This window comes from Athene noctua, chromosome 1, assembly GCF_965140245.1.
Source record: "Athene noctua chromosome 1, bAthNoc1.hap1.1, whole genome shotgun sequence".
In the NCBI taxonomy this organism is placed as follows: domain Eukaryota; kingdom Metazoa; phylum Chordata; class Aves; order Strigiformes; family Strigidae; genus Athene; species Athene noctua.
In genome coordinates, this window is record NC_134037.1 from 165493464 (window position 1) to 165520157 (window position 26694).

A 26694-nucleotide genomic window follows, 5' to 3' on the forward strand; every position below is an offset into this window, starting at 1 on the left:
TCACAATCTGATACATAGGTAGGGTTAAATTCACATGTGTGAGAGGACTGGTACAAGTCTAATGAACCACAAAGTCCAATTTAGGACTGTGCAAGACAAATGAAGCAATACATCTGCCACTAACTCCTACTGTGAATTCACTGCAAAGAAAACTGGCCTTTACTCCTTCACCAAGTAAACATGTAATGAATTTAGATCTTAAATATCCTTGATTAGGCCATGCCTGCCATATTAACATAATTTGTTAGACCTCATTTACTCAAAGACAGACCCTCAGGTGAAATTGTTCTCCATAATATTCAATACCAGTTTTACCACTGACTTGGAAAAAACCTCTAGATCTTACTCCCAGTTTCTGCACACAACCCAGAATAGATTCTGTACTAGCAATTCAGGTGCAAGTAGAAGGTTCTTCATGTGAACACTGACCAGATCATATGGAGCTGTTGTAGTATGGTGGCAATGTCCCCAGGGCTGCACCCAATTGCAGATGGTAGCATTTATACGTAGGAACTTCTATACCATATACCTATCACCGATCTGCTATAAGAAAGTCTGTGTACATGGTATGTTTACCCATTACAGAACAAGAATTGGGTCATCAAGAGAAGCTGCATATTCCTGGGCCTTACCTCAAAGTATTCTTAGATCAAAGAGCCATTTGGCCTGCTTTCTCTTCTTGGCATGGTCTCTTTCACATCCTAGAGGAAGGTTAGAAATGTCTTGCAGCAACAGATGTGGAATTCTTTGGATGGTGAATTTGGTTGCTTTTTATTGCCTTTTATTTAAGGAAATTCCAGGTGGCTTTAATCCAAGCATGGATGTTGGGCAAATCTCTCAAGAACAGTTAGCAAGACCTTTAATAACCCTAATTATTTTTGCTAAGGTTGTCAGCACTTTCTGTAATGCTGCCGATCTTTGGCCTCATGGACATTCCGTGGAAATAAAATTTCATAATTTAACACATTCACAGTACTAGGAGGTTCATCCAATGAAAAATGAGATTTTTATCTGGTCTGTGCTGCCAGTGTGGAACAGAGCAGGTGGGACTATCACGACAGATTTGCCTCACACTCTAACAAAATCCCATGAATTTTTTTTTTTTTTTTTCCAAACCATAACACAATAAGAGAAAGTGAGAGGAAGCATCTCCCTTTGGGTTAGCAGTGTTTAATGAAGAGGAAGGAGACAATACCAAACTGTCCTTAGGAGCATTTCTTTTTTGGGACTAGTCAAGCGTCTCAAGGTTACTGCGTATAGGTACGCTGTCTCCTATGGTGACACAGTCCACTCTACAGTGACATCTCTTTTATTAGCCTTATCCTGTGGTACAGGAAATGCATAGATTATATGGAGTTTTTTTGTAGTGGATCTATGCATCCCCAGATGTCTTCTGTACAGATTAGGGCCTCGAATCTATGTTTCTTTCTACAATGTAGTGAACATTGTGAACTTCTATAATCATGTTGACAGCTTCTCTTGATGAACTGATTCTTTCTTCTTCTGTAATGGGTGAACATGGCACATACAAAGACATTCTTACAGTGGATTGATGAGGGGTTTGGTATAGAAGTTTGACATAAACAACTGAGGAGGTTGAGTAACACTGCCTTTTATTTTAAGTATGAGTCATTAACAAGCCTTTTTCAGAAGTACTTGCTTTGTAATGCAGTTGAAAAAGGTCATTTCACCATTCTTAACTGACTTTTTTGTAGTCACATTGATCCTAATTACTGACTAAGCAAAATAGAACTATCCCAAGGAAATTAATAAATTCCCCTGCCCACTTCATTTGTGAAGTACTGAGGTATCCACCCTCAGTTTCCATAGCTACTCATTGTAAATCAGAAGAGGAGAAAAACAGATGTCATGAAGCACAATTAGCGTATAATTAGTGATTGTATAGGACGATCATTCACTCTCTTCAGAAAAATCATTGTGCAGCAGCAGATACTTAAAATTTGTCAGGATATGAGAATATCAAGTCCTTAAATTATTAGAATGAAATAAAGACATGGCATTGTGACAGGGGAAGATATATATGTATCACACTTGAAACCTCAGAGTTTGTCTGACTTTTCATATATAGACTCAGCCTTAGCTCTCTGTTGTCAGGAAAGAATAGGACTAACTTTAAACATGTAAGGAGTCCTTCCCAAAACTACTGTAATATCAATTTCAGCCTTCACTTAAAAGGTTGAGGAATCAAATTCCTTCATGTTCCTCACACACGATACCCATCCATTCACAAGAACTGCAACCAGAAACCTGAGCCATCTTCAGCCACCTGCCTCCTGGTCAATGAATTGTCCTACTTTAGTGCACCTCTAGATCAGTCTTAATCTCAGACCTTTTCATAAAAGGTGATGCATTTTTATGTCAGTCACTCCTCCTCCAGAGTTACCTCATGCACAGTGGTGTTTGGCTGAGCCCCAAATTTGGAAACTCCCGGAGAGTTATCCCAGCAGATGCATTCACAGAGCTGTTATTGGGAAATGGGGTATATCGCGGAGTCCCTTAGCTGGGCCCAAGCTCTCTTTGGCTTCAGTGTTGACTTCATGTGGCCTTTCACTTGCAGAAGATGAAGACAGGGAATCTGCCATGAACCTGATCTTCCTTTGCTTTGTAAGTTAGCCAGAGAGCTCCAAAGTATCCAAGCAGTGATGTGCAGCTTTTCCCGGTCTCTCATTTCTCCTTGGTCACCAGCGTGTGCTGGGGAAGATCCCCTTTTCTGCAGATACTTAGCCCAAGTAAAGTTTTTGGGCAGCTTTGGGAGGAGCCAGAGGTTGGGATAGCAGCAGAGGATGGGTCCTGTAGAATGAGGAAGTGGCTTTGTCCATGCTAAGCACCTCATGCAAATTGTTGTGGATTTACTAATGGGGGTAAAGGAGTTTAATTCTGTCATGCCTTAGTGCCCCTCTCCTGCACCTCTACTTGTATGTTGAGCTGGCTGCTCCTGTGTTTGTATCTGCTGGTCCCAGCTCCAGTTTCTTTTTGTAACATCCAAAACTGGGGAGAATGCTGAAGTGCTGGGAGTGTTTGTGTTGTGTCCTGTCCTTCTCACTTCAGTTCTGTAGATACTCTTTTGGCAGGTAACCTGAACCTGACAGGGAGTGAAATACCTTGGTGTGGCAACCAGCCTGGAGGCATGGGCCAGTGCAGGTGTGTTTAGGTCCTCCCTTCACACTAAAGTTAAGCTTTCCCCTGTAGCTAAATAGCTGTCTTTTATACTTCAGGCATCTTGAAATCCCTGTAGCATGCTTTATGGAACAAGATATGATAAAATATAGATATTTTTTCAGTACTTTTAGATAAAAATATTATAAACAAGTTTATCATCAATTATAATAACAACTGATTACATCCTACAGAATTAACTACTAGTTTGCAGGTCACTGTGTGCTTGTTTTCTCTAATAGTCAGAAGAAATTCAAAATATGCTGACTGAGCATTAGGATTAGAGAAGACGAACAAATTTCTTAATCATAATGACCTGAGCTTTGGAGAGTGTAGACTCCAGAGATTCAAGCTTTGTAGGAGGCTCTGGTCCTGTATCTTTGCAGTCTGAAACCTCGAAACCCCAAACATATGTCCAGGCAAATTTGTAAACAGAAATTTTACTTTATTCCCTGCCATAGGTAAACCAGCAGATACTTTAGTTCATACATCACGGGAATAGCCCTGACATGTATCTACCAGCCACCTACATTGCTGTGGTACCTTTTCCAGAGGCTGTCAGCTAAATGTGGCCATGCAGGTGTTAACTGGGACCTCTAAGGAGGAAATGGCAATCATAAACCTTGTGCAACAGAGTGGGCTTTGTCAAGTTTGGATGTGTCTCGCACTTGTAATTTGGATCAGAAGCTTGTTTCTAAACAACTGTCAAAATTATTTTGGGGCTGCTTTTCAAAGGGTAGCCAGATTAGAGGTGCTTCTGAAATATTTGGTCAGAACCAAAGGGCAGGATGGTGTGACAATCAGAACTGACATCTTTCTTGTGCATCCAGCTGCATGAGAAATACAAGGTATTTTAAAAATTCTGTGCATGTGGGAGCTCTGTAGGAAGACTGTTTGGTCATAGCAACGGATTTCAGCAAGACACTGAATTATCTTTAAATCACCTAATTTAACTCTGTAGATTACAGCAAAGAGAAAGTAATAAGTTAATGTTGTGAGAATGCGGGTAGAGAAGATGCATTAGTAGCTGCGTATTCCCAAATGGTGCTACGCTCTAGAGGTTTTGCTCTTTGCTGCTCTTTAAGTGGATAACAGATGCCCTGCCAAGTATGTCCCAAAATCAAGCACCTGCTGAAATCAGTGGGAGAAATTTTGGGATGGAATTAATCAGAAAATTGTATCTACAGGCTAGAGATCACCATCTGTACTGGTTACCTAAGACTATTGCTGTGGTCTGTGGGGAGAAATGGACAATTCTTTAGAGCTGTTCATCTTATCCAACACATAACACATTTGACCAAATGAACTGTCACCCAAAATACCTATTTTCTCTCCACTGACAAGAGCAGCTAGACAAGATGCTTAATATCTGCAGTATAGACATCTAAATTGAGTCTTATCCCCTCTCCCCAACCCCAGATGTCTTCAAAGGGTGCTGGGAGGCCCATTGCATCTACAAAATAAAGTTTAGGTTGGAAGATTGAAACCCTGTGGTTTTCAGAAGAGAAGTAGCAGTGGGAAAAGTTATAATTGCAATAAAGAATTTGCATTTGGAAACATTTTAAATTCTCTGGTACCATCTGTAAATACACAGTCCATCATTTGGAAAACACAGAGTCCTGTTTAAATAATCAACAAGCAGTTAATAACTTGTCACAGAAAATGTAAAACTTCTGAAAAGGATGTTTTGAGACTGATAGTACAATGTTTCTCCATTTAATTTAACAGAAAATGATTACAGTGAAGACAGCAGAAGCACGTGGGTTATTGTACTTGCAGTTGTGCTTTCATTTGTTGGCATTATTCTTTTGATCATTATTGTTGTGGTTGTTGTACGCTGCTGCTGCCTAAAGAAGAAAGGTAAGTGGACCTTCACAATTGGGCTATACATTTAAAAGTATCTTCAATTAGATATGGATCTCCTAGTTGTGTCAGCAGTGGTGGTGTGCAAAGACCTGTAAGCAGAAGCGTGAGCAAACAGATCCTGCTCTTAATCATGACCTGGTTAAGATGCTCCTTACCTTCACCTTGCTGTTTCTCTTACAAATTGGTTCCAAAGTTACCAATGTCAGCCATTCACATTAACTGTAGGGGGGGGTGTTTTTCAGGAGTATGTTAACTTTCAACAATTTTTAGTTCCTATGCTGAGGTTTTTCGTTGAAGCATACCTTCAGTGCTGTGTGCCTAATTTCCAATTTCTGTGTAAGCTGTCCTACAGGGATGTTGCACAAGTAGTAAACAGGGAGGAGAGATGCCCCTGTGGTAGCCGGAACACAGTGCATGCTCTAAGAGGAGCTCTGTAGTAGGTCACATTTTAGTTTTCTGCATTTTAAACACTTTTTTTTTTCTTCTTCTTCTTTCTCAGGATCTACATATCAAAATGAAATAAGGTAAGCTGGATGAGGTTGGACAATGTTTCCTTTTAACTGAACTCTTCTGGGCTGCTGCAGGATGGTGAGGGGGATGTGCCCGTTTCCGTGCCCCGCTGCCCCGCATGCCCACGACGCTTGGGTGCTGCCCCGCTGGGTGACCTTGCCCATTTCTGTAGGCACGGCAGGGGAATGGGGAGCGGTATGCAGGGAACGGGACTGACCTCAGGGGCCAAAAGTGAGGGCCACAGCTTGCAGCAGGTTGTGAACGCGGTTCCCGCACCAAACTGGGTGAAAAGAATCGAAACCCGGCAAACGTGACCTCTCTGATTCAGCAAGCACTGAATTACAAGCTATAAAGACACTCCTAGTGAAACTGCTGGGCAAAGCAAATCCTTAGAAGTTGCCTATAGCCCTAGATGCCCCTGGGAAGGTGGGGGGAGCGCTGCCTGCGCCGGGCCGGCTGCCTGCACCGTTCCGCCACAGGAGGTCACTGCGAGCCCGGCAGCGATGCCGGGGCTGCCGCGCCGGCGGGGCGGGGGGGGACGTGGCGGGACGGGCACCCCCGGACCTGCCGGGGAGAAGCTGTACCGCCAGCTAATCGGGATGGATTGGCAGGCACGTTAGGCCACCTCCTCAGCCCCTTAAAGTTCGTTAGCGTTAGACTGAGAAAAGGTAAATAAATAAATAAAGCTGCCCCGATGATGAGTGTCAGCACTTAATCGAGTGATTATCAGAGGCACTTTGAGTACAAAGCTGTTGGTAAATTATTGCGTGGAGTTGTGCAAGCTTAGAAATCATGAGCTGATGGTTATCAGCATTAAGATGCTATTTATCGGCGCCAGTGTGGCTCTGACAGCAGCGTCAGTGGGGTTATTTGGAGTTATTTTTTCTAAGCTTCTAGGGAGCATTGTAAATTCATACTCTGCCTGTGCTGTGGGGCTTTTAACTCCCCATCTCTTACAGAGTTTACAAAATGTTACACCAAGTTTCCTCACACTTCAGTGATACCTAGATTCATGAACAGCCTCTTGGGAAATTTTGTGAAGACCTCTTTGTGACAGATTTCCATTTATAGAACACTTTATTGATACGAAACAAAATAAGGAAATTAGGTAAACACTATTTTCTCCTGAGGAAATTATGCCAATTATGCCATGCTATACCAGTAAACATCCATGTGATTTCTTAGTGATGATAAATTGATCATTTTATCAAGTGCACTATACAAATAGGGCAGGACTAAATCAGCAGCTAATGGGAGGCTAAAAGTAGGTACAACTTGCATGTCGGTTCTACTATGAATAAAGTCCTACAAAGCTGTCTTGCTTGGATTCTGACTTGGTTCTGCCAAAAGCCTTCTGCAAGAGTCAACCCTGCTAAGGCAAAATCAATTGAACATGCGGGGAAGCATCTGCCCAGCAGTGGGGACTGATATGGCTGGGTCTGTGTCCTTCCCAGGACCCTACCTTGCTGATGCAGGTCTGCACAAGTGCTTTCTTTCAGACAACACAAACAGGTCCAGAATAGGGCATAACATCACTTTCCCGCTATGTCTTTGAACCTGGTCTGAGCAAATAAATTCTGTCTTCATGACAGGATGTGTGTTTTTAGATCTTGGTACAGTAAAGTTCCTATTTGCCCATTAACTTCAAACATGAGTTGTACTGACTTCATAAACGTTGCTTACTCTTTGAAAGTTAAGCAAATGCTCAAGCAAATACTTAAGCACTGGGATGAGTCGAGGCCCTAATGGCTCAGCTTGGACTTAGAAACTCAGTTGTTGACAGTTCTGCAAAGTTTTAGCTTCTGTAAACAATGACACCGAAATCACAGGAGTTATTTACTTACAGATTTTGTAGGTTCAGTGGCTTTTTTCTTGGGGGAAACCTACCTGAAGTAAAAGGAATGACAATTGTCCAGATTATGGAAGCTGTGTTGTAGTAGTAGCGAAGAAGTGGTGAGACCAAAGATATGTTGTTTTACTTTCCACATTTATTTTTAACTTGGCTGGCTATCTTTCTGTACTTCCCACACTTTTTGGCTACTACACTGAGTTTGTTGAGATCCAAGGATCAGATAAAATAGACAGTACAGTATCATGTAACATGTAGAGGTGGTATTCCTAAACAATTGCTCTTGTTTTCTAACAAAGATGACAGTGGTATCTAGCATGTTTATCTCCTAAAAAAAGCCATATAGTCATAGCTGGCTTGTCAGATTTATGTGTGTATCGGTATCACAGAATCATTCAGGTTGGAAAGGACCCTTGGGATCATGGAGTCCAACCATCAGCCCTACTCTACATAGTTCTCCCCTACACCATATCCCCCAACATCTCATCCAAACGACCCTTAAACACATCCAGGGATGGTGACTCCACCACCTCCCTGGGACAGCCTATTCCACTGTCTGACCACTCTTTCTGTGAAAAATTTTTTCTTAATGTCCAGTCTGAACCTCCCCTGTTGCAATTTAAAGCCATTAATCCTCATCTGAAGCTCTACAGGTCTGTAAAGTAATTCCTAAACATAAAGAAAGTAAATGCAGCAGTTTCCACAAATATTGTTAACTGAGAATATTTTCACCTTCCCCTACAAATCCCTGGGTTGTCATAGTCCTGCCATCAATTTGTGCTTGCCACACCATAAACGTAGGCAAAGATGGATCTGGGACTATCCCAGAGAACAGTCCATGATAGAAATAGATGTATAGAACATCTCTTCCAGCAAAAGAGATCTGAGTAAAAAGGCACTTTTTTCTCTCTGTGCAGCTATGCAGGTCACCGTTCTGCAAATTCAGAGATGTGTAACTTTAACCAAGGAAGTTCTGTCAACTTCACTGTGGCTATGCTCACTTGTAAAGTAAATTTCTAAGTGAAAGATTAACTTTGGAGGGTACAGATGAATCACTCGTGAGCCAACTGTGGTGATGTGAGATAACATGCTTTGTTTTTGCAACTGGAGGGGCTCAAATCACAAAAATTATGTGTGCCACAAAAATAGCTGGTGTGCCATTATTGGGCCATTGATTATCCTATAATTCAGAATTAGAGGTCAAAATTAATTTACTACAGAAGTATGATCTGGAACAGTCTTCACTCTTTGAAGATTGCTCAGTATTTTCCTGCATCCTGATAATGCAGCTGATGGAAACTTTCTAAACAGAATTTCACAGGTAATACTTATATAAGATTTGTACTAGCTAATTACTTGGAAGGCCCAGATATGTTTTTCACCTATTTTTTCAGAAGACATATTTTTTTCTCTGTAGCCTACTACCCAAGAGTTCTCATGTTATAATGAAGTTCTAATGATAGGCCTTTGTGTTTCTAGAAAAGTTTCAACTGAGAAGAAAAAAGATGGCAATTTGGAAAACAGGCAAAGACATGGTAGTGAGAACCAGGGATACATTCCAGAGGAACTGTGGAACACAGAACAAATCCCAAGTGAGTCTAAGCTGGTGAATCACATAATGTCAAACTGCTTCTCAACATAGGCATTTTGGATAACATGTCAAGCAACTACATTACAAGATTTCACAATACTTCATGTAGGACTTGTGTTTGGCCTGAACCTCTTCAGAATATTTTTGATTTTCTAGAGTACAGTTCTTCAAAAGTATTGAGAAAACATCAAAGTTCTTTGCAGCTGAATTTAGTTTTAGTCCTGGGTTTGTTTTTTTCAAATGCCTTTGTTCTTCCAAATATCATATGGGCCAGCAATGGCAGTATTGGATTCCCATACAATAGTCCATTTAGACAATATTTTGTAGTTGGTCTATAAAAACAACAAAAAAAATCACCACCACCACCAAGAACGAGGGGGGGGGGGGGGGGGAAGAAAGAAAGAAAAAAAGGCAGTTAGTGAACTATGATTTTACTGATAAATGACTAAGGCATTATAAATTCTAGTCTTTAAGCACAAAGACTTTTCAAAAGCAAATGTAAATCTCTACCAAATCATTACCCACCACTTGCATTTATAACCACATTATTATAAAAACATTTAATCAAACACTTAATGACATAAAATTATTGCGCAGAGTCTATAATCCAGGCATACATCCTTTTCTCTCTAACAAATAAATTGTGAAGAAATAAGTGCAGTGAAAAGATTTCAAGAGCACATGATATTGTAAAATGTAGCTGTTATAAAAATAAAAGGAAAACTAAGTAAACCTGGACAAGTTGATTCTACTGGTTCCCAGACAGGCTCCTTTCATATTCATTGGCATGCTGGGTTGACCCTGGCTGGCCACCAAGTGCTCACCAAGTCACTCTATCACTCCCCCTTCTCAAAAGGGCAGGGGAAGAAAATAAGATAGAAAGGCTCGTGAGTCAAGACAAGGAGGGGGAGATCACTCACCAGTTACTGTCACAGGCAAAGCAGACTCCACTTGGGAAATATTAATGTAATTCATTGCCAATTAATAACAGAGTAGGATCGTGAGAAAGAAAAAGAAATCTAAAACCACCTCCCCCACCCTCACTTCTTCCAAGGCTCACCTTCCCTCCTAGCTCATCTATCTCCTCCAAGCAGTGCAGGGGGATGGGGAACGGGTGTTGTGGTCAGTCCAGAATGCATTATCTCTGCTGTTTTCTCCTCTTCACACTCTTTCCCTGATCCAGCATGGGTTCTTTCCACATGATGCAGTCCTTCATGAACTTCTCCAACATGGGTCCTTCCCACAGGCTGTAGTTCTTCAAGAACTGCTCCAGCTTGGGTCCTTTCCATGGTACAACCCTTCAGGAATGGAGTGCTCCAACGTGGGCCCCCCATGGGCTCACAGTTCCTGCCAGAAAACCTGCTCCTGCATGGGCTCCTCTCCATAGGGCCACAGCTCCTGTCAGGAGCCTGCTTGAGTGTGAGCTCTCCACAGGCTGTAACTTCCCTCAGGGTGCATCCACCTGCTGTGGCATGGGGTCCTCCATGGGCTGCAGGGTGACAACCTGCATCACCAAGTCTTCTCCACAGGCTGTGGGGGAATCTCTTCTCTGGCACTTGGAGCTTGTCCTCACCTTCCTTCTACACTGACCATGGTGTCTGCAGGGCTCTTTCTCTTACGTTTTTTCACTTCTCTTTCCCAGTTCCTGTTGCAGTGTTTTTTACCCTTTCTCAAATACATTATCACAGAGGTTCCACCAGTGCTGCTGATGGGCTCACATTTGGCCAGCAGCAGGACTGTCTTGGAGCCAGCTGGAACTGGCTCTGTCTGACGTGGGGGCAGCTCCTGGTGTCTTCTCACAGACAAGATCCCCTTCACTACAAAAACCTTGCCATGTTAGCCCAACAAGTTAGCTAGAGTTTGGCTCACAATACTAAAGCATATTTAGCTTTATTCCTGAATGGCTTGTGGTTCATGCCATGGTGGACACTGAATATCAGTAATCTTGTATATTCTTGTTGCAGGAATTGCCTCTCTTCCCCCAATGTCTTCAAAGTTCACTGTCTCTGCTGCAGATTTACATACCAGTTCTATACCAAAGGTAACTGTAATGCTAATTTCTTTACCTCTTTTTTTTCACACAGTATCTATTGTACTAGATCCAAAAGCAGATTTGGGGTGGAGGTGGGCATTTGTAAGTAAATTACACCTGTAATTGTGTAAGTGGAATGTCCCTTCAGCATTCCTGAATGTTTGATTTGTAAGGATAAGTGCCCTAGGTGTTAGCCTTGGATTTAGATTGATTGGGCGGGGGGTGGGGATGGACAGACAGATGACGACAGGGACACGTGAGGGAGAAACAACCACCACTCATATTTGGAAGAAATGTCTAATAAATCTTTTCACATCTGTTCCCCTCAGCACCCTGCTACATCTTTCTCCCCACCTCCCAGGCTAAAGTTATGAAGTCACAGACTTCCCCGGAGAGAATCATAGAATATCTCAATTTGGAAAGGCCCCGCAAGGATTACCGAGTCCAACTCCTACTTAAGGACTACTTAAACTAAACCATATCCTAAGAGCATCATCCAGATGCTCCTTGAGCTCTGACAGACATTCAGTCAGTGTCTGCTCTTCCCTTTCTATTGCTTTTCATATCTTTCCTGCTCCAAATGTCAGCTAGGCCTTTCTGCTGGCCAGCATGATGGGTAGCCCTGTCTGGGACAGACTTCCCATAGGTAAAGCCAATTGTCTTTTCGTCATTCCTGGGATCAAAAAGTTTCCTCCTCTCTCCACAAGCCCACTTATTACCATTAATTAATTCTTTTAGCTTTGCCAGCCAGAGTAACTCTGACTTGTCTTTTGAGGATTCAGCTCTGTGTATATTCTACATTAAACCATATAATGTGGAGGTTTGCTTTGCTCTAAACATGTAATAATTCTGGAGAGCTGTTATGTAGGTGCCTTTGCCAAAGTGGAGGTCTGCAATGTTTTTATTATTCTCCCCAGTTGCCAGACTGGAGGAGACGTGAATATAAGATGAAGGCACTGTTGAAGGTGAGGTTTTAGGTTCCTTTGCAAACAAAATCCAGTGCAGATATAGTAAATAAATGTGCGTTTTCTCTGGATCATTTATTGATTGTATTTTCCAATTCAGTCAGGAACTTTACACTGATCTTGGAGACATTTGGTACCTCAGCAGTAAATGATGCAAGGGAAAGCACTCAATTAACACCCAGTCCACCCTAGAGCTTTGCCCCCTTTCCAAGTGGCTAACACTTAAAGAAGTACAGCTTAGTGTTTATTCTGCTTGTTCTGTTCTCAGCTACCTCCATTCTGGAGGGTGGTGCTGGGCTCTCTCAGCTTCTAGCACAACAGCAATGTGGATCTTAATTTATGCCATATATTTGTAAAATACATTTAGCGCCTCCATAACAGTTTTTGCCAATATTCTCCTTGGAAAGTGGCAGTGATGAGGTACTGAGTTCACTCCTCAACACAGTGATAACTCACTTGTTTTTGAAGAGTGTTTCAACATGTGCAATGCAGAAATCTGTCTTGGGATGACATTGCATGTAAATCATAGTGGAGTGTGTCTAGTTCTTCTAGCACACGATGAAATTTAGAAGTACTCAACCAATGATTAAAGTGATCAAAATAATAACAGTAAAAATAATAGCAATGATACTGATATATATGTGGCTGGTAGTTATTATGTTTGACATTAATTACTTGTCAAACAAAATACTATTAAAACAAAACTGAAAAGCATGTTTAAGACAGCTGAGGGTTCAGTGTGGATCTATAACCCTGAGCAACAGTTTTAGACAGTGTTTGATTCACTTATGAACAGGATTATAAGGCACTGGCTATCTTTACATGGACAAGGCATGTGATACATTATGGTCTTCTCTGAGAAGCAAAAGAGCTTGTGTTCAGGACCCCATATCCACCCTAAACACATTTCAGGGGAGGTGATAACTTCAGTTAGCTGTAGCCATTTCCCAGTGACTGGGTGCTGGTTGATTGTTGATGTGCACTGATTGTGCACTGGGGAGGCATTAAGCCATTTGGTGTCATCAGAAAGGTATCCAGTTTGAGTGCTCTCAGACAGCTTCACAGTGAAAACAATAGTGTTGTGAGTGGGGACCATCAGGAGTCTGGGTTCACAAGCATTGGGTTCAGGCTCCTGATTCAAGCCATAACATGAGTGTAGGTGCAGCCCTCCATGTGAAATGCTAGATTAGATGGCCTAGGAGGTCCCTTGCAGCCCAGTGGCTAGGGAAACATTAAAAATCCATCACAGGCATGCAGCATAAATTTGAACCATTTCTGTTAAACCATTTGTCCCTGGACGATATTTTATACAGGTCTGTTACGGTGGCTTCTAGCTGCATCAGTAACTGCACATACATTTTTGAAAAATATGAAGAGATAATCTAGAGGTGAAAATTATTTATAACTGTTTTCCATATGTTGGAGGAATATTCAGCAATCTAAAAATGGCTTGTGAAGATAAACTCTCTCCCAGTTTGAACAGAGCTTCTCAGTATATTGTGATGGCCCCATCTTGTATATGCAGCAGTTGATGTTTACCTTAAATTGTGGATTTGCAGACTGTGATTTAAATTTATGGCATTATATACAAACATAGTAAAACATTTCCCAGACAAAAAAAAGTGGTTTTATTTTACATTCATAACCTTCCCTGTTAACTGCATAATAGAGGTTTTCTGACAAAAAGTGTTACTGAATGCATTCTAGTAAAGTTCAATCACCACTGTTGCCAATGTATTCCATAATAAATATTGCAGTGCTCTTTTGTTATAATATATTTCTTGTCAAGTAGGAGAAATCAGATGGCAAACCGTTTAACTGTTTGCTGATTAGTGCTGAATCAAACAATTTCTTGCCACTGCATTTTCTAAGAACAGAGTTGTATTTCTCAGTTGTCTTTCCCTGCCTGGATACTGGAAACATTCCCAAAGGTTTTTCATCTTTATTCTTCTTGACTTTTTAATGAGAAATAGCGGGTAAAAAAACAGGAGTAAGAGAAGCTATCCAGAGAATTTTTTCCGTAGTGAAGGAGGTCATAAAAGGGTGGACTAGAGCAAATTGTCTCTCTCTCCTTGGATAATCAAGAAAAATGAGCAAGCGTCCTTGCAGTGCTTCTATGGATGTCAATAAGAAGAGGCAAAGAACCCAAGTCCTCCCTGAGGAGCAGGGTGGGGAAAGAACAAGGAGCCCATGTACTGATGGAAAGAGTCACAGAGACTGAAGACCTAAAGCCTTGTCTCTCCACCTCTGCAAGGTGAACGAGGTTAAGATTTCTGTGGTTGGCTTCCTCGTCACCTTATGGGATCAGGATTAACCAGAGCAACAGGCCAGAAAGTAGCTCCATATGGGCAAAGTTTGAACAGAGAGTTTTAAAATCAAAAGAAGCTCATGGATGTGGGGACAAGATGAAAAGCAGAGCAATCACAGTGAAGGAAGATTTTTCAAGTTAGCATTTTGACTGGACAGAGGCTGCTGCACAGCCCATTCCTCCTACTCCCAGGAGAAGACTGGATGGAAAGATTCAGCACAAGTCAGAGGCATTAGGCAGTCTCACTGCGTCTCTGAGAGTGTCAGCTTCAAACTTGATCCCTTGTGTTGCATATGTAAAAAGTTACAATTTTAAATTATTTGAGAGATTAAGGGAGATTTTGTATCACAAGTTCTGTTTCCTCAGAAGTCCTTGCCCATGGACCCAACCAGGTACAAAGCCTGCAATATCTGCTAAGTCTCATTGTAAAAGGTGACAACAGAAAATCACTTAGGTCAGCTCTTGGCCATTCAAATTCTTTGACTCAGGAACTAATGCAAAACGTTCACAGAAGATAAATGTTGCCCGGCAATTGCACTGATCAATTCACAACATGAACAAAAGATTTGGCAAATCATCATAGGGAAAAGTAATACCTCAGCGAAGAAGAAGGGCAGAAAAAAAGAAGTTTGTGATACATTTAAAAAATTATGAAAATCAAAAATTATTGAGCTGAGGAAAAAATTACTAGCCGCTGAAAGAGGAGGCCAGGAGCATCAGTCAGGGGTGCTGGAAGGTCTTCATTCTGATTACATTAGCCAAGAAAAGGTCAAATGGAGAGTAGAGTTGCAGGCTTCTGTTTAATTGCATATTTTGTTACTGTCAGTGATGGGAGGAGAGTGATCCTTGCTCCTAGACTCAGGGCTGAGCTGCAGGCCAGACGGGTATTAGGGACGAAGGTCCCATCTGAGGTGCCATTTCTCATACCCTGACCCATTGCACAGACCTCCTTCCAAAACCTATGTGCAATGAGGGTGATCCCTTACCCAATCTCTAGCAGATTTTGCGGCAGTCTCACAGACAGTGTAGACTGAAAAGAACCATAGGGCCAGTTCTGCCAGGTCCCAAGTGCCACCTCCAAGGAACCGCTGTTTTTCAAGTCCCACTGGTACAAAAGATGCTCTAAGGACTCAGCATCTTGTAGGACTGGACAGTCTCTGACAAAAGCCTCATAATTAGTCCATTAATATGCCATAAATATCTCTGATAAATCAGGAGATGTCATAAGAGGGAGTGCGTGCTCATTTATAGTGGGCCGATTCGTCCCTGGTGTAATTCAGCTGACTTTATCACAGCTACAGGAGACTTGCACTTGCCACCACAGCACACTCCTCCTCTCCAATCCAGGGTGAGTCATGGCTCTGTTAATGGGGAAGGATCTATTTTTCTTCTTAACTACTCCAAATGACACTCTATAAACTGGAAATATTATTTAGTTGTGGTTGTGGTTTTATACTGGGAAGGAAATGAATGATGAATTGTAGATCCATTTATTCCACTGTATAGAACTGCTCTGGCTCTGAGGATTGTTTGAAAAGAGAAATTAAGCTATCAAAATCAAATTAAAAGGTCAATAAAATAGAAATATAAACCAATGACAGCAAATAATTTTACCCCTACCGATGAAATGTACTATAGAGTATGTCATGTTACATTATTCATTGGTCAGCATATCTTGATTAAGAGAGTAATAAATATTGATGATACAGATATAGAAAAGGCAGGTGTAGTTTATAGTATAATTTTTCCAAGTGTCTGTGGAAGAAGGGGATGAGTGAAGTTATGTGGGTGGGATTAGCCCGTGAAGAAATGCGAAGGAATTTCCAGGCTGTCCCTGTCTGTTGATGGGCAGGGAAATGTGCTGGAGTGTATGAAAAGTTGACAGCATGGAACTGGTTTGCTATTTGAAGCCATAATGTATCTGGATTATTTTGAGGGTATCCGGAACTTTTGGGTGGGTGTTTTCCTGTCAGTGAAGTGAATTTGGAATAAGAATTAAAAACTGAGGGCAGGGGGGGAAATAACCTTCAGAAACAGAAAGCTGTGCCTCCCTGATTTTTTGTTCTAACAGTTAGCCAAATATGCAGACACGTGCAGACACATTTGGAAGTACTCCTACCACATTAATTTCAGCAATTTGTTCTAATACAGTTAGACTTGGATTTTTTTTGGCTGGCTAATAGCAGGCAAAGCCTTCAGTTTATCACACATTTCCACAGTGTCAGTGTTTGAGGAGCTGCCATCTGTCAAATCAATTTAAAGATCAGGGCCCTGTTTCATAATGCCAGATGTGTGTTCATCATTCATATCACTGATGTCATATGGGTTGCAGAAATGACTACAACATGGTTGTAATAGCAGAAGTCCTTCTTTCATTGACTGAAGATCAGTATTCAAAGCATCACTGAAGGATTCAACCCTGAAATCAGCTGATACACATACTAATTTTACCTTCTGATTCATCCGTGTATTGCTAGCTCTCTTTTTGTCTTGCTGAAGAGCTGGAAAGATTTTGGCATCTGTTTCCCCAACCAAATCAACAAACTCTGCAAAGCTTTTCCCAGTATAATAGTACTTTTACAGTAATCCCTATAAAAAGGCATCCAGGGCAGATGATAAGTCAACCAGCAGGCTTTGAAACATGTGACTGTCAACTATCCATGGTTAACCAGATCTCAAGCTGACAGTACAAAGAGATTTAAAACTGTGTGAAAGAAATGCCGATGATATTGCATCCTTACTGATAGAAGGGACCACCTTGGAAACTCTCTCCTGTAATGTTGGGCTGTGCAGCAAACCACTAGAGCTGTCTTTTTTCCCTTCAATGTGCAGGATGTAATGAATAATGAAATTGTTTTTTCTTAGACTAGGACTGACAAGACTAGTAGAGCACTGAATGAAAAGAAACATCTTTGAAATCAAAACCAAGCAGAGGCTCTGGCAGCTGTAGCATATCGGGGTCTAAATACTAAATGGTTGTTGTGGTCCTGCTCCTCTGCGTTTTGTATTTGTAATGCATTGCACGAGATCTTCTAGAGCATCAGAAAACGAGTTTTAGTTCACTGACCAGCAGCCAGCAGCCTCCATCTCAGTGAAGTTCCATCCAGTGAACTGCAACCTCAGTGAGACTATGCTACTTCAGAGAAAACTCAACAGAAAATGGGCCAGTACACAGCATGAGTTGACTGAAATTCATGAAATTATTCATTAATTGATATCAGACCACAGCGAGAATAAAATATAAGTAACCCAGGACATTTGCTATAAAGCAAATAACTATGAAAGGTGCAGCAGGGCAGAGGTGAACCGTCATGGGCACTGTCCCCACCCCAGAGGCAATCTTGCTGCTCCGTTCCTCCTTTGGTGGTGAGGAGAAATGGCATGACAAGGCAAGGGCTGAATGGCTCATTCTTGCAGATGGGATTTTGAAAGCAGAAGAGGCATGCTTAGGTTGCATTTTCCCCAGTGCTGTCAGGGAAGAATAGGACAGTCTAGATCCAGCTGGTGCAAGTCCTCTGGCTCCCTCCTGTTCAAAATCACATGCAAACCAAAATCTTCTGTAGTATTACCTACTACTGGCCATAAACACGGCGTCTTTCGGCAACATTACTTGATGAACTTTCTGATTAAGGTACTTTTTCCTTCAGTAAATCTGGGTGCAATACAGTATTTTTGTGCAACAAGTTCTGGGAAATATTCCCACCCCACTATTTTGCTAAACATGGAATGCAAATAAGGACCTATTTCAGGAAGTTTCGGAGACAGTGTTCAATGAGGTGCTCTTGGACCCCCTCTGAAACTTTTTGCTTACTCGGTATGCCAACTAGTTCAGTATACTTCATACTCAGAGGACAGTCCACAGCATCTGGGAATACTTGCTTTCCATAACGCTTGCCTTCAGCGTTTTTCAGTTAGTTTTTGTTTTTTTTTTTTTTTTCCATTCTACTTGTAAATTTGTTATTTTTGGGGGGAGCAGTAATAGAGAGCTTATCAAAACCTCTGTCCTAGTGAGAAAGCCTGCCATAACAGACCTGTAATTGAACGATCAGGAAATGCCAAATAACTGTTCTGCCCTAAATGGACCAGATCTCATCATATATTAATCCCCAGGGTAACACAGACCAGAGGAAAACTTCTGATATGCTCTGGAAATGAATGAGTGATGTCTCTGTTGAGCACCAGTAGGATCTTTGGGCTGAACAGCAAGAAATTAAATGCCGCAGAGAGACCTTGGAAAAGGTCTCTTGTGCAGACAGACAATCCTGTTACTTCCCAGAGCACCTCTTCTCTCTGCAGAAATAAACAGTAAAGAAGGGTAAATTTAGAAAACAGCAGTATGTTCTAGCAACAAAAAGGGATGGGAAGAGGGGGGAAGAGAGAGAGCTGTGTTTAAAACAGAAGGCAGCTGTCTTATGAAATGTTTCTAGGATAGTTATATTTATCCCATGGTTTTCTTTGAGGTGCTGGGACTCATTAAATACCAGAGACATGTTGTCCACATTTGTTATCTAACATTTTCCTCTATGGCTTATTCAATAATGTATATGTACCAAATGCATTATTTAAGATGTTTAATACTGGAAGAATACCAAGGCAATACAGACTGAACATGATTAATGCTCCAGAAACAAACCACAAGAAGATCAGTCAATAGTTAGGAACCAGCTGGGAAGAACAGTGAAATTTCCATTAATTTCCAAGGGTTTGAGGCCAGGTGGGGAAGCTGCAAGGAACAGCAGCCAGCATCTACTTGGAGGTAGATAAAACCAAACACTGGGGCTGGCCGCAGCAAACCATTCGGCTGTAGTGTTTCATTTAGGAAGATATGTGAAGATACATGTTCATAACTTTGGAAGAACTTTTCATTCCTTAGAGCTACTTTGTAATTATCTATGTGAGGTCTCACTACTACATTTAAACATCCAAAGTGTATGTTTCTTGGGTGCATTTGACAATGAATTTTTCTTTTCCTCTGCAATGATATTTTGTAAAAGTGCATAAGTAATTAGGACCGGAAATTCACTGCACTGGTTTCAAATGAGGATAAGGTTTTCAAAACTGTTGAGCATTTGCCCTGCACTGATCCCATTGGGGTCAGTTTGAAAACAGGATCCTGTCAGTGGAAGTGGAATCCTGCCAGTCATGGGAACTTTAAAAAAAAACTGTCTTGAATAAACACTGAAATGCTGAGAGCGGTCTTGCAGATACATGAAATACTGGCATGCTTATTGCTGCAATTTCTAATGTATTTGGAAAACAATGTCAGATGTTAAGTTTTTCTCACAGCTTCACAGGTAGTTTCTTTAAGAGAACCAGAGGAGAAATGACCAACAACATGTTTTGCTTAAAAGAATACAGACTACAGAGTCCACAAGAAATTCTCAGATAGCATAAGACCAGTTAATAAATTCCCAGAACTGCCATCAGTGTGTGGCATGTTTTGTTCTGCTGTTCAACCTTTCCTTTGTATTTAGATTTTGCATGAGTTGCTGATGATAGATTTCATTTTGGTATACTGCTTTGAGGTGAGGGTTGGGCAGGTAGCCCCCCTGAGGACTCTTGCGGACGGCTTTTCGAGGATTTTTTTTAGTTCTATAACTGCTTTTACTCTCCCATAGGTGCGACCTCAAAGACGTACTGATTATCCGATCAGCCCAAAGAAAATTAGAAACGTGACGCTTGTTTAGGATGTACTTCTCTATCAATCAGTCACATTTTACACATTTGGATGTCTTCCTGCAACAGAGAGAGGTTAACACCAGTTCTCTCAGTTTAAGCTATAAGTTATTTTTCTTTTTTTCTCATGTAATGAAATAAAATTGCAACCTTTATGATGTAGCATATGATATCTCAGCGAAATTATAGATATAAATGACAGCCTTAACTTCAGAGACAATGAATTTGATGGGACTCTACAAGAACAAGAATCTGTGCTTTGAGTCCCAAGGAAATCAGCAAAACTCCTACCAGACAGGAATGTTAAGTTATCCACAGCAAGATCAAGGATTGGAGCTGCAAGAGATTTATTAGTTCAGAACTGGTTAATAACAATACTGGTTAATACAATGTCTACTGCTTTTTAAATGTACTTTGTGGACAACTGATCATCTTGAGCTTATAGAATAACAACATTTTTCAATTTCTGTTCTGTAATAAAATCAAGGGAAGTTTTCATGAGGGCTGTTTCAAAATTTCTAACAAAATTATCTGTGGATCAGAAATGAATTTGTTTCATTTCAATACATTCTTCTCTTAAAGTTATTTGTCTTAAATCCAATGTTCCAGTTTTAAATAAAAAACAATCACCCATGTGCCAAAAAAAAAATCCTATTTTGATTGAAATGCAAAAATCTTAAGCTGAAAAGCATGGATTTGAAACTTCTGACTTTTGAGTTGTTGCCTGAATGCTTTATGTCTCTGTTCTACTTGTGGACCAAGTTTGACAGCCAAATGACTTGGGTCATAGCAAATGGTGGTCGCTGGTATTCATGCTGAACCCTGTTGTTTCATCAGCGATAGATTGATCATGACCACTTTAGCTAGGCGACCTTGTCAGTAGAGCAGATCTGGCAGATGGACCCTGTATGTGCCTTCCCAATCTAAAAATTATGATTTCTAGCTGAAATGTTTTGCCTGAAATTTTGTATTTCATAATAAAAAGTTCAAGCTTATTAGTTTTTTACAAAAAGGCAAACTTCTTCCAAAAAAACATGTTATTTTCAGTGTACTCATCTTTCTACCCACTCGAAGCATTCTGAATTATTCAGTGTTTTGCATGTTAATCTTTTGTATGAACCAGTGCAGGTGCTCCTTCAGTGCTGAAAGAAGCCACTATATAGAAATACTTTCAGTGATAATCTGCACAACAAAAATAAGAAATCTGAAACCTGATCTCGGGAAAAAGAAGTTATTTTGCATGTTTAGCATTTGGCATCTCATTAAATTGTAACAGTTTTTGCACTGCTAGTCACATTTTCAGTCGTCTGTCAGAAGAAGTGCTGAGACCAATTCACGGTCTGCCATGTGCAATTGTATACAAAGCTGTTTCAGATTCTGACCATCTATACTCTTTCCATTTTCTTTGGTTAAGGAGGAGCTTTGAAATGCATTCCCACTGAATGCAGTTGTACCAACAACATGGTATGTAAATAGCTGTAGTGTTATACAGAGAAAATATAAGCAATTTACATTGCCGAATATCTATGTTTTTTTCCTTGAAATAACCATGCACTGAGAGAAACATTACCATATTCTCATACAATTATTACTATTGCTGGCATCTCCTAATTAGTGCTGCAGTTTAATGCAGCCTAAACACAAACAAAAATCCACTTTATTAGGGGAAATATCCATTGTATGAGAGGAAGAGTCCCAGGGTAACACCAGCCTGTGGCTCGGGGATAAAAACTATGGACCTTTGGCTTTCTGTGCACGTGCATGGTTAGCAAGCCTTCTGGTTGTCACAAAAGTAACCCTGCAATATAAAAATGAAAACTCCATGGAGGCAGCCGTTTCCCAGCTGAAAATGTTGATTCATCACAATGTATTTTGGAAAGGAATCAAACTATACTGTGTTATTTATCTCAAAGCCATTGATTTCAAGCTTAGCTCCTATATTGTTTGGTATCATATTAAAGCAGCCAATTTAGAACTGAAGAAAATATTTCTCCAATTCATCTGTATCCTTCCACATTAATGAAAAAAACCCACTGTTGTGTTGAGGCTGTGGGCAAGAAGACATGTTCTCTGAGCCAAAAGGTGGACTCCTGTGTCAGCTATACAGTGCCTTCCATGTTGGGGAGTCCCCACCAAGATTTCCACGCTGTGCTACTTGGTGCTTGAGGCTCTTCAGAGGACACCAGCAGTGCTTCCTACCTTGGGTTTCAGGCTGTGGCTGGGCAAAAACACCCCCCGGCACTGCTGTTGAATGAGTGAGCTGATGTGAGAGCCCTCATCTGGGAACCGTGTGAGAGACCCCTTCCCTGCTGACAGCTCCCAGCTGTGGTGGTTGGACATGGGTGCGTGCAGCCACGTTGCCCTCCAGCTGTGCATCTTGCCTGGGAGCTGGAAAGGGCTCCACCGTGCCACACTTACCTCAGAGACGCCTTGCCAGCAGATAGTTGCCAGCGGACAACACACAGCAGCAGTAGCAATTACACCCCACTGACTGCACATCCCACTGACTCGAACAAAGAAGGGTTTCTCACACAAACAGGGACACAACCATGAAAACGTGCACATTAACCAGAGTCTGGAGCTACTTTTCCTTACTGCCGGCTACAAGAATGCATCCCACACAGCTATGGTATACTCTTAACAGCATTAGCTTGAGGTTAAAAATTCTTATGGTGTCCTTGAAATTTATAGTTAGGGGCATTTGTATGCTTTCAGATTTGTTGTCTTCAGGCATGTTATACAGCCTGTATATCACCTCCAGTACTAGCTGTTACTTATGTTTGCAGATGGAGCTACACAAACAACAATACATAAAATACAGAGACAATTTTTAGCACACAGGGAATATAAAATATGCAGGCACTTTCAGAAGACAGAGTAGACTAAAAATATTGAATTTCAGGCACTTTATGGAGACACCAATCTTTTGTACACATGCATATTGATTTATAATTATGACTTGAGGGACATTTTAGTAATCCAGAAGTATCTAGTTTTTTACTACTCACAGACTGTGCACAGTTTGATAGTATAAAATCCTTCCACATTTCCTTACAAAATGTTCTGATTTGAATTCCATGCATGTATGTGTGGGGAAAAATGCTTTGGAGATAAACAGCATTTCATTCCACCGTAAGGTTTCCTAAGGTTGTCTCACCAGTTTTATGTTTCACAGAAGAATTCAAGCTACCTTTAATACAAAGCCACTTAAAAATAACACTGGTTTCATGTAGAGGTTTCTTTTTACAATAAAAAAGCACCTCAGGTTTGTGTGGGCTTAGCAGAATCAACAGATGAACTCTTTCTGAAGATTGCTCACAATATTGACTAAACATTTAGTTTCTTACTGATTTGATTTAAAAGAACCTCTATTTTTAATATTTATTTGGTAGAATATGTAATATGTGGTGCTGCTAACCTAACATAGAGCATTATCAAGTATTTGGGCCTCCCAGTGACAGAGATGGGAACTCTTCCGTTACTGTCTTCATCTTCTCTTTCCTCAAAAGGATCCTGCACGAGGCAGGAAGGACACAGCTTCCTACAAGCTTTCTCAGCAGAAGCTGCTGGAAGACCAGAGGATGGTCCCCTCAAAGTGTTGCAGATAACTCACCACCTTTCCTCTTCACCCAAGTAGATCTTACCTGTCTAAAATGGGGCCTATCTCCAACTCTCCCTCCCCGAATTTCTCTAAATCCCACCTCACATTCCCAGAAATACAATAAAATTAATCCAGTGGCCTCATGGTAACTGTGTAATTAAAATGAAGCAATCAGTATGCATGAAAATGGTCTCATATGGTCAAGCTATAATAAAAAAGACACAGTAGATGCCAACAGGGGAACATTTCTTCCAAAACACCTTTGGTATCTTAATAGTCTTTTTCACAACAGCCTCCAAAAACTCCTTCTAAAGATGAGGTTGAGAATTGAAATTCATATAGCCGCTTGATATGGAGGAGCACGCTCTGAGTAGATGTGACTTTTATGATTAGACTCTCCTCCTACTCACCACGATCGACTCTTGTTCCCCAGGCTATAAACTACCTGTCTCTTCTTTCCCCTAGGTGACAAGCAGCTTCATTTAACTTTAACTTTCTGTCTCTCACTTTCCTCCCTCTTTACCATCCTTTCTTCTCCACAGCTACCAAATATCTTTTCTTTAAAAAAAGGCCTAATTGATACGTACCTAATTAACATCTGAGCGTTTGTTCTCAGCTTGTATTTAGCTCTGAAAATTGCTGCTTCTATTTCAGGCCTGAATAAGGGCTTGCATACCTAAAAGTTTTCCTAATATTTCCAGCAATACCAGCTGATCCAATAAAACATACTACTACCTCTACCTGCAATCTCTGTCCAGCCTATGCACACACATGGATGGTCATGTGTTTCCATCATCTTACCCACCGGAGCTTCGAGAGGACACTGCAAAATCTCAGCTGACCTTCCTGAACTGCTGTTGGAAAAAACAGGAGAAAGAAAGAGAAGCCAAGTCAGGTCTACACTAACACGTCTGCACCAAACCCGCTCAGCCAGTGGAAGAGTGAACTGTGCTGTTGTGAAGGTGGGATTTGGTAGGAGTGCTCTGCATTGCTGCAGTCTGTAGCTCGCATCGAGGTTCCTGCCCTTCTGCCCTGGGGAATTCAGTTTTCTCCTACTTGTCCTCACCCTGCTCTCCATTCTTTGGAAGGTGCAGATTGGTAACAACTCCTTTACATTACCCTAGAAATCGTGAATTATTTGTGCTAGATTACCACAGATAGTTATTTAAATGAAAATGGATATTTGCTGGCTCAGAGGAATACTGCAATAGGCTATTCCTTTTCAGCTAAGAGAATTAATGTCTGGGAGCTTGCAGTGTTATTCGGCATTAGCTCTCATAGCAGAACTCACGTCACACAGACGTTATTTATATTGTTTATTTTCTACTGTGCTATGATTGCTCCCTCAAATGAGGCTTATGCTAAGTGCTTTTTTTAAAAAGACATGTTCCAGCAAAACACTCTGTTTTGGGGAAAGAATGCCAAAATCCAGGGAAAAAATATTGAGATGTTTTTATTAGAGAAGCCAACCAGATCCATCTCAGCTTGGCCTCCAACTCATTATCTTCCCTTCACAAAAAGCCCAGGGGCTGCTCTGACCTTGGATTGACTCATCTGTACTATTGATCCCCTCAGTCCCAACGATAATGGGAAAGATACTGATGCTGCGGTTTCAGCTCTGCTCACTTGGACCATATGTTCATGCACCCTGGGTCTCTCTGCTGCAAACACCAGTGTTGCTACCACCCATTTTAGATTTACTGTGAAAGGACAAAGGGAGACTCATGGGTCAGACCTCCTGCGCCATGGCTGAAAGCCATTCAGAGATGGTGGCAGAGTATTTTTCTTTCCCAGTGGAGTAAGGATTCACAAGATGCTATGAGATGGTGGGACTGATGTTGGGACTGTTCCATAGCACTCTTCAGACACACAGAGTTTCATTTAGATGTTACCCTAAATGTCCTTCCACAGGACAGGCAGCGAATCCTCCTTGATGAGGCAATACATTCACTTGGTTTTACTACAAAGCCATACAATTTGTTAAAATGAACACTGTGCCCTTTAGGTTTCTCTCAGCACTCCTCTTGCATGTTGCAGCACCTATGCAGAAGCCAGTAGTCTTCATGATGACTGCTGGTCCACACTGAAAGAGTGGTGGATCAGCAATTCCTGTTTGAAAATTAGACTTATGTACTCTGGATTGTGTTATTTTTTGGTAAAGAGCAGTTAGACACCCTCAAACCATGCAAACCAGAGACTGTTCTGTTAAAATACAAGCAAATTTAGCAGCCATTTTTGTGGAGATCTGCATCTTGGAAATTTGCAAGGCTGCTTGCTGATCCTCTAAAGACATCCTCATTAAGATCTACATTATGAGCCAAGCCCTTTGATGCTGCCTGTGAGGAGGCAGTACCTCAGCCTGAGCTCAGAACAGACTTGAAATTTGATCGCTGTTTCATAATCTCCATTTGCGAAATGAACAACTCAAAGAGGACAAAGAGAGATGCAGTGTCTATGCTGAGCCATCAAAATTCACTGGGGAGGCATGTGAGCTGACAGAGGAGCAGCTACTTTCCCCTACTCCCTTTATCCATGGCCAGAACAGGGGACAAACACAGAAGGGTGACAAGGATGGGACTTCTGATCACCAGGAGTCCTCACACCTGGTGACAGGGCAGTGTCCTGCTCCCCGAGTGGAACGGAGCAATATACTCTGAAAAATGGCTGTAACTGCAAAACAGGTTAAAATAAAATTAACCCTTTTTTCCCCATAAATTATATATGATGGTTACATTACAGATTCTGTCACACTGGGTCTATAGATGAATTGTGCAATGCTTTAAAGCACGAGGCAAGGCTTTAGGATGGCACCGTGCTCCTGTAGCACAAGGTCATAGTGCTTTGGTGAAGTCACATCACCTGAGTATAATCTACTGAAAGATCATCAATATGAACAAAAGATCTAGTTATCAATTACCTTTCACCTTAAGATCCTGAAAAGAATTGTGACATTCTATATTGTATTGTGCAGCCAAATTTTGTAACTTTGCATTAAATCACAAGATTCTGTTCCCTTTGTTCATGAAAAGTCTTTGCTGATTTCAGTGGGTAAGTCCATTTTAAAATTAAAAGACCTTTCATATTTTGTAGGACTGTCCAGAGTTACAAATAAACATATT

General features: G+C 41.2%; 1 protein-coding gene across 1 annotated transcript in view; it reads left to right on the forward strand.

Annotated features, from left to right (window-relative positions):
- The window catches only part of IGSF5 (immunoglobulin superfamily member 5), a 30080-nt gene extending 9506 nt beyond the window's left edge, over positions 1-20574 (forward strand). Inside the window, exons 4-8 of the mRNA XM_074929208.1 lie at positions 4906-5037; positions 5543-5567; positions 8882-8994; positions 10958-11034; positions 19917-20574. Coding sequence (XP_074785309.1) covers positions 4906-5037; positions 5543-5567; positions 8882-8994; positions 10958-11034; positions 19917-19985 — 416 coding nt within the window. The 3' untranslated portion in view covers positions 19986-20574. The remainder of the gene's footprint in view (positions 1-4905; positions 5038-5542; positions 5568-8881; positions 8995-10957; positions 11035-19916) is intronic.
- Positions 20575-26694: the final 6120 nt, after the last annotated feature.